Source organism: Cucurbita maxima, unplaced genomic scaffold, assembly GCF_002738345.1.
Source record: "Cucurbita maxima cultivar Rimu unplaced genomic scaffold, Cmax_1.0 Cma_Scf00001, whole genome shotgun sequence".
Lineage (NCBI taxonomy): Eukaryota > Viridiplantae > Streptophyta > Magnoliopsida > Cucurbitales > Cucurbitaceae > Cucurbita > Cucurbita maxima.
The window spans coordinates 8,107,028-8,114,961 of NW_019272017.1; the positions used below are offsets into that span (position 1 = coordinate 8,107,028).

Consider the following 7,934-nt stretch of genomic DNA (forward strand, 5'->3'; position numbering starts at 1 on the left):
TTTTTTTTTTTTTTTTTTTTTTTTTAACCGGTAACACTCCATGGGTTTACCGGCTACAGACCGTTCATTCTCACCTTCTTCCAAGTTCTACCCACCTCAAATTAGGGTACTATTAAATTTCTGGAGGATATGGATTACGGGTTGGGCTGGCTGTGCCCTACCCGGTTTAAAATCAATTTCTTTTTGGGGGAAAATTAGGGTTAAGTCCAGTTATGGCAACAAACGGTGGGCTCTGCCTTTCAGATTTCAATCCAACGGCTGTAGTTTGGGGATAAATTTGAATGTTAGTTTTACCGGGGTATATTAGGTATTTTAATTACTCCTTTTTTTTTTTTTTAATACGAAATTGAAATATCATTTATGCCTTTCTCCTTATTTTATTTTCAGTAAAATTTAAGGTAAATTAAATACTTATCAACTCTCCACCTTATCTCAAAGTTATCTTAAATTTTTTAAAAATTTAATAAATTATTATACCCTCCAAAAAAAAAAAAATTAATTAATTAATTATTTATGAAAATGGTTAATATTTTGTTTTGTTAATTAATAATCTTAAAACTTTACAAAGTGTCATTAATACTTTAAAACTTTATTCTTAATATCACGTTCCAAAACATATATATGAATTTTTAAAAGAAGATAATCTACGAGGGGTTAATAGAGACTGGTAACAAAAAAAATTATATTTTTAAATGTAAAATGTGTTAATACTACTCTTAAATTTTCATGAGTATTCCAACTGAATATATTTTTAATTTTGAAACTTTTTAAAGGATATTCAAATATTGTGTTTTTAAATAAATTACAACTAATATTCAAACTGGGTATTTGTTTTTAAAGAGAAATTACAAAGTTTTTACTAATTTAGTATAAAATTTATTGGTTAATGATATAAAATTAGCATTTTAATTCTCAAATGTACGCAGCTACAATTTAGATAATGGGCTCCAGCCTTGAATGGCCCAATTATAGTTCCATGGTGGGCTTGAAAAGACCGTTGTTTTGTGATGGGCCTTCGTACTCAATTCGGCCCAATATATAATTGAAACGAATTAATTAAAGGGTTAAATGGGTACAAAATGTGAGGTGTTACTCATAAGTTAAGTTAGGGTTACAGAATATGGCGGAATCTGTTGATGATTGATATCAATTTAATCATTCAAATAAGAAATGATATTATCATCTCTTTCTGTTTCTTCTTTGTCTTAAGCATTATTGGTGTTGGCTGCATCTTTCCAGATTTTATCAACTTTCCCTTTCATGAACAACCATAAATAATATGAACACCCTTTTCTAACTCTCTATTTTGAAATTATCCTATTTTAAATTAATATATATATAATTTGGGTTCGGATTATTTTTTTTTGTGGAGAAACGCGTCCCTATTTTTTCAAAAAGTAAGATAAAGAAGTCTTATTCACCCTTGACCCGAGAATATCTCTATGTAAAATGCCCAAAATTGTATATTGGTTGGAAAAGGGAACTAAACATATTGTGAGATCTCATATTCGTTCGAAAAGAGAACATTTCTACAAGGGTGTGGAAACCTTTCGATAACATAGTGTTTTTAAAACGGCCTAAGCCCACCACGAGTAGATATTGTCATTTTTTGCTTTTTCTTTCGGGCTTCCCTTTAAAACGCGCTAGGGGAAGGTTTTCACACTAAGGTTGTTTTGTTCTCCTCCCTAACCAATGTAGGACATCACAATTAAAACCATAAGAGAAATCCTAAAAAGAACAATATTTGCTAGCGTTTGAGCGGTTACAAATGGTATCAGACTGGGTTATGTGCCAACGAGAATGTTGGGCTCCCAAAAGACTGAATTGTAAGATCCAGCATTAGTTAAAGATGAGAACGAAAGTATTAGAGACAAACATTAGACGGCGTGTCAGTAAAAACGTTGGGCTTTCAAGGAGGTGAATTATGAGATCCAGCATTAGTTGGGGAGGGAAATGAAGCAGGAAGCCTCTCTCTAACCCCTCTCTAAAGAGATGTGTTTTAAAACCTAAAAATGAAAGCCTGGAGGACAATATCTACGGGCAAGTAGGCTTAGACTCTTATACATGTAAATGAGATTTTAGATTCAAAAGAATTCGAGATCATCATTGTAATTATTTGGGATAATTTTGATGGAAGGCATTAGTTTTGTTTTCCAATATTCTTAGCGATCGGGACACCCTAACCTACTAATTTGACAAAATTTTGAAGATCACGATGGTGTATTCAAATTATTCAAAATTTAGTCCACATTTTCAGCACTTATAACGAAAGGCTTAACATAAGAGTTAGCATGTTAATTAATTTCATATTTATGATACACTACACGTCTAATTAAGTATTTGGTTACATATAATAAGAACATAATTAGTAATTATTTAACACTAAACCAATCACAAGTGATTCAACCAGGATTAAATAGTAAGTTATTTCGAAATTCAAAAGATAATTGGTAGAAGTTATAAGTCAACAAAATTTAGAATGCAAATAAAGGATATTCTTTATTTAACTACCAAACCAAAATCCTTAAAGGACATTCGGCTTCATAAATAATGGGAGCACAACGGAAGCGGTGACTCCGCCAGCCAAATCGGGCCGTCCACGTGTATTTTCCTTCCCATTTATTTAATGCATTAATTTGAGGTATATCTGGGGATTAAGACTCCTACAACACCCATTACATCATACCATTATACCATTATACCTTGTTTAAAACAAATACCCACTAATTTATTCAATAAATAAAATCGACTCTTTTTAAAAAAAAAAAAAAAAATTCGGAGAAATGGGTCTGTACAAAAAATGAGTATTTACTCTATTATGAACAAAAAATAGGGTATTTTTTAAAGCTTTAAAACATAGTATTTGTTTGGAAAAAGTAAAAAGAAAATCGATGGTCTGGGTCTGGTCTGGTCTGGTCGGCCTGGCAAGAGGAGCAGGACAAGAGAGATAAGAGTGAGTGACTTTCACGCTTCCTCTTTGTGAATAACGTTCCACCTCCCGGCAGAAAACAATCAAGCAGTTTCGACATCATCACAGCCCAGTTTCAACTAATAAACTCCGTTCCCCGGTAATTACAGGCACAGGCTTTGGCTCTTTGGAGTTTACACTTTCTTCTTGTTACCTCCGGCAAACAGACAGGCGGGTTATCGGAAAAACTCCATCGACGAACACTCTTCTGCTTCCGTCTGACCGGATCTGCACTGCTGGTGGTGAGCCTTTTTCTGATTTGGGTTCGGTGTGAATTTTGATTAATGGATTGGGAACAGCAGCAGCGTCGGAAGAGGAAGCGTTTTGGCAGGTCGAGCTCGCACGCTCAGTTTTTGACTCGAAGATCTCTGTTTCTTTGCCTTGCCTTTTTTGCTTTTCTCTTGTTTCTCTCTTCAAGTCGGTGGTTCTCGATTGCGGCGGCGTCCTTCCGGCCAGTTCTCGATGTCTCTTCCACCACTCTCTCCCGCTTGTCCACCTCTGCCAGCAAGTCTACACTTGACAATTCTTTGAGCGGTAAGTATTCGCCTTTGAGAATCGAAAGACGAGTCCTTTTCCCAGACCACTTGCTTTTGATGGTCACTGGCGAATTCAGCCGAGATGAGAAATTGGTTTGTTTATACCACAAATCTGTCGCTAGAGGTTTGAAACAAGAGACTCTCGAACAGTCAGTTCTGTCCACGGACAGGTACGATGAGTTCCGATCAATTGCCAGATGTCCACTGCCACCACGGAATTATTCGGCCTCCGCCGTGGACTTGAGGTGGGTTGGCGTGGAAGCCGATGACCATTGGTTGGTCAGAAATAGGCATCCAGTTGCCTCGTGGGAGAGGGTGGTTTATGAGGCAGCTATTGACGGTGATACGGTTGTGGTGTTTGCCAAGGGACTAAATCTCCGACCACACAAAGAATCAAATCCGACTGAATTCAGCTGCCACTTTAGACTGAGAAATTCCAACGATAACGGAGACTATGTGCTTACCACAAAGGCAGTAACTGCAGCTCAAGAAATTATCAGGTGCTCCTTGCCGGCTGGTGTGTCGAGCACTTTAGACAAGGAAAAGGGAATTCGGGTTACTGTGGGCCGTGGCAGTGTCAATACGAAAGCCCACCTTCAGGTGACTCTGCCCTCAGTGGCCAGACTCTCCAACTCCAAGCTGAATGAACTGCAAAGAAATCAAGAAAAACATGAGCTTTGTGTGTGCACAATGGTGTGGAATCAAGCAGCAGCACTTCGTGAGTGGATTATGTACCACGCTTGGCTTGGAGTAGGGCGCTGGTTTATCTACGACAACAATAGTTATGATGACATTGAAGAAGTCGTCAGAGAGCTCAACCTGGAAAACTACAATATCAGTAGGCTGACCTGGCCATGGATTAAAACCCAAGAAGCAGGTTTCTCACACTGTGCTTTGAGAGCTAGAGATGAATGCAAGTGGGTCGGTTTCTTTGATGTTGATGAGTTTTTCTACTTTCCTTCAAAGTATCGCCGTCAGCAAGAATACCATACTGCCGGCCGCAATGCCCTTCATTCTCTCATTGCTAACTCATCTGCTTCAACCTCCAATTCAACTACCATTGCAGAGATTAGAACGGCCTGCCATAGCTTCGGACCATCGGGTTTAACATCATATCCACCGCAGGGGGTGACACTGGGGTACACTTGCCGGCTCCAGAGTCCCGAGAGGCACAAATCGTTTGTCCGGCCAGACTTGCTTGATCCAACACTTCTCAATGTCGTTCATCACTTTAGGTTGAAACGAGGATCTGGGTTTTTTGACGTACCAAAAAGCAATGCTGTCATAAACCATTACAAGTATCAAGTGTGGGAAACTTTTAGAGCTAAATTTTTCAGAAGAGTAGCTACCTATGTTGTTGACTGGCAGGAGGCACAGAATGAAGGATCGAAGGATAGAGCACCTGGGCTTGGGACAGAGGCAATCGAACCACCCAATTGGAGGTTACAGTTCTGTGAAGTTTGGGACACCGGACTGCGAGACTTTGTCCAGACTTTGTTCTCTGATCCTTTGACAGGATACCTACCGTGGGAAAAAGCTTCTGGTTAACGACTCTTGGCAACCTGCAGCTTAGGGACCTGTACACAGTAATCATACAGCAAGCAATTGAATTTTTTGTTTTTTGCTACAAAAAGAATGTTCATCGATTAATTTTTTACTCCATGGATATGATACTGGTTTCGTTACAGATTTTTAACTTACACTTTTCAGATGTTGGAATGAAATTCTTTCTGATTCATACTTCAAATTTGAATATAACATTTGCTGTCTGCTATGTCACACATCTTAAGAAAAATGCAGTCAGCATTACCACAGACAACGAAAATGCATTAGAAAAAAAAAAAAAAAAAGAAGGAATGAACCAGGCATTACCACCAATCAGTGAATATATCTAGAGTCAATGGTCGAAAAAGGAGAAGCTTTTGCATTAATGATGTATCGACTATACATATAAATCAACTACTTAGTTGAGTTGCTTCGCCTGCCTTTCCAGGCGTCAATGTTATTTCTCTTCCACCCCAATGGTTTAAAAACATTGGAAATAAATAAAAGATACAATCTAATAACCATTTTGTGTTGTCCATCAACACTTCAGTCCCCTCTTGAGCTCAATTTTGCCGCTGGTTGCAAATTATTTGAATATTTCAACAGCGTAGCATCCAGCTTCTCTCCAACTAGTGAAATCCATGCCTGTGAACATTTTAATTCTCAAGCTGGATATTGTAATTATACCACATAAAGAAAGACCATCACAATCAATATGCAGAAATTATGTACAATGGTCGAGGGGAAGTGTTCTAGGTAGAGAAGCTGGAATTGGAGATTATGTCAAACAGATATGTAGTTCTATTTATTCACACTGATTAACAGGTAGAACAATATCCAAGACCAATTTTTGACAAGGATCCCATAGAGAAAAAATCCACGAATATTAACGAGTCTCATTAAGAAAGAGAAAAGAGGCTTAAGAACGAGTACCTGATCAGAGGTTGTGAAACCCCTGATAGTGTTGCCACCAATTATAGCAATACCCTTTTCCCCAAGTGGTTGCAAGATTACAGCCTAGAATAGCAGGTTTGTCTTAGAAAGCAGTGGTTTCAATTTACTTCGAAAACCGGCCTATCTAACACGAGTAAGATATAGTGTGCACAAACACAGTTACAATTTCACGTTGTTCTGCATTCATTTGTATGTATATGTAGCAGTACAAACTGAGTCAAAATGGATTCTTTTAAATATCCCCCAAACATGCAGTGATGCTGATGAGATTGAAGGCGGAAATCACCTCATTGAATTTCTTACAATAGCAAAGACTACCTAACGATAGGAGAGAAAGGTAGTAAAACAAAATTTAACTGTTTTCATAAAGCTATTTTTCCATCATTTGTTTTCATGATTTATTATCTTTAGTTAATCTATTTCACTTTTTTTATATAAGAAAAATTAACTACTACTCCTTCACCAATACAGGCTGGTGAGCAAGGGAACTCAAGTACACAATAACAAAATTATTTTTTAGAAACACTACGACAGACCAACAACAATCTCTTAGATTCTATAACAAATTACCAAGTTTTCAGGCGTTGAATTGACCACCGCCTTCCAAATAAGGAAGCCCATTAGTAAACAGGTGAAGAATAAAATCCTATTTAATTGTAGAACCATAAAAGTTTCAAATCAAATTGAAAGTTTCATCACATTCTTTCCTACTTTGCCAAGTAGCAGTGTCTGGTTTCAGTGAAGAAGAAGAGTCTCTATTTAGCCAGTAGGCAGGGAAAAGAACTCCCAAGTTTCTGAAAGAGAATATGTGGGAACGTAATAGCTAATTACATATATAACTAAAAGTCCAATTATTCTTCAGCTTCATTTGCACTCTAAACCATAATCAGACATGCATAGAATTTATTAGTTTATGTGTCTACTAGTTATATGGTGACAAATACCAAAGAATGAAACACTGTAGAAAACTATCGACCAGTTATTTATTCCCGAGATAAGAGAAAAACGAACAAATCTAACAACAACCCTTAATATCGAAGTACCTGAGTATTTGAGGGAAGAAATGGCAGCTCCGACTTCCCTGGATAAAGAGAAAGATTGGCCAAGTAGCTCTCTGCAAATATAGGAAAGATGGTTTCTCAAAAACGAATAGTGACAGATATTTACAATTGCACGCCAATCAAGTAGTACATTGTGTGATGGTCTCTGTGCACAAGTCGTTTATTACTCACGAGCTTGGGATTTGAGAATTCCCTTGTAGAGCAATCCCTGCATCAGTTTACTAGCTTCAACATGTTCGGCCTCCCCATCACCCTCAGCTGATTCAGCAGCAAAACCAACTTGAAATATACACATACCATCGTAGACAACAACCAGAGACCTGCAGCATGTCACTTCTGACAGAGACTTCCATACCCTAAGAATAGGCAGCAAAAAGTAGCAATTAACCCACTAGTCGAGGATTTTTCCTATTTCCTCTAAGAATCCTTAGCCTCAAATACCTAAAGTAGTTTATCAGATACATATTGGCATACGAAGTTAGCTTTCCCTGTCACTAGACATTCCCATGAACATGTGACAATGAGGGTAACCAAAATGACATGGATTATAAAATTCAATAGGATAATAGGAAAACTAATAGATAAAAAGTCATAATTCTCAAGCACGATATCAAGTTTCACTCATCAATATCCATTAACCAAAACAAACAAAGCATCCCTATCGAAAGTGATTTTCAATGATCTTAACCGCCTTCAATACTTAATAATATTCACAGTTTCAAATTATCAAAGAAGAAAATTATATAAAGTATTTACCATAGCAACTCGGATGTTACAAGATCAGGGAGACTGGAGCATATCCTCTCACATTCTACTCCTTGTGGATTTACCTGATATGGAAAATGAAAGTGGGGGGGGGGGGGGGGGGGG

General features: G+C 37.5%; 2 protein-coding genes across 2 annotated transcripts in view; one reads left to right on the forward strand and one right to left on the reverse strand.

The window, feature by feature from the left end:
• The first annotated feature begins 2,900 nt into the window (after positions 1-2,900).
• On the forward strand, positions 2,901-5,251 carry LOC111482980 (glycosyltransferase family 92 protein RCOM_0530710-like). The gene has a single exon (XM_023129043.1). The coding sequence runs from the start codon at positions 3,253-3,255 to the stop codon at positions 5,050-5,052; it is 1,800 nt and encodes a 599-aa protein (XP_022984811.1). The 5' UTR covers positions 2,901-3,252; the 3' UTR covers positions 5,053-5,251.
• Positions 5,252-5,396: 145 nt separating this feature from the next.
• Positions 5,397-7,934, reverse strand: part of LOC111482990 (protein COFACTOR ASSEMBLY OF COMPLEX C SUBUNIT B CCB4, chloroplastic) — a 3,993-nt gene continuing 1,455 nt past the window's right edge. Inside the window, exons 3-7 of the mRNA XM_023129052.1 lie at positions 7,821-7,894; positions 7,236-7,420; positions 7,047-7,117; positions 5,983-6,066; positions 5,397-5,694 (exon numbers count right to left, since the gene is read on the reverse strand). Of these exons, the coding sequence (XP_022984820.1) occupies positions 5,596-5,694; positions 5,983-6,066; positions 7,047-7,117; positions 7,236-7,420; positions 7,821-7,894 (513 nt within the window). The 3' untranslated portion in view covers positions 5,397-5,595. The remainder of the gene's footprint in view (positions 5,695-5,982; positions 6,067-7,046; positions 7,118-7,235; positions 7,421-7,820; positions 7,895-7,934) is intronic.

What these genes read in the sequence shown, in the direction of transcription:
- LOC111482980 (XM_023129043.1), top strand. Translation starts at nt 3,253, where the DNA reads ATGGATTGGGAACAGCAGCAGCGTCGGAAGAGGAAGCGTTTTGGCAGG.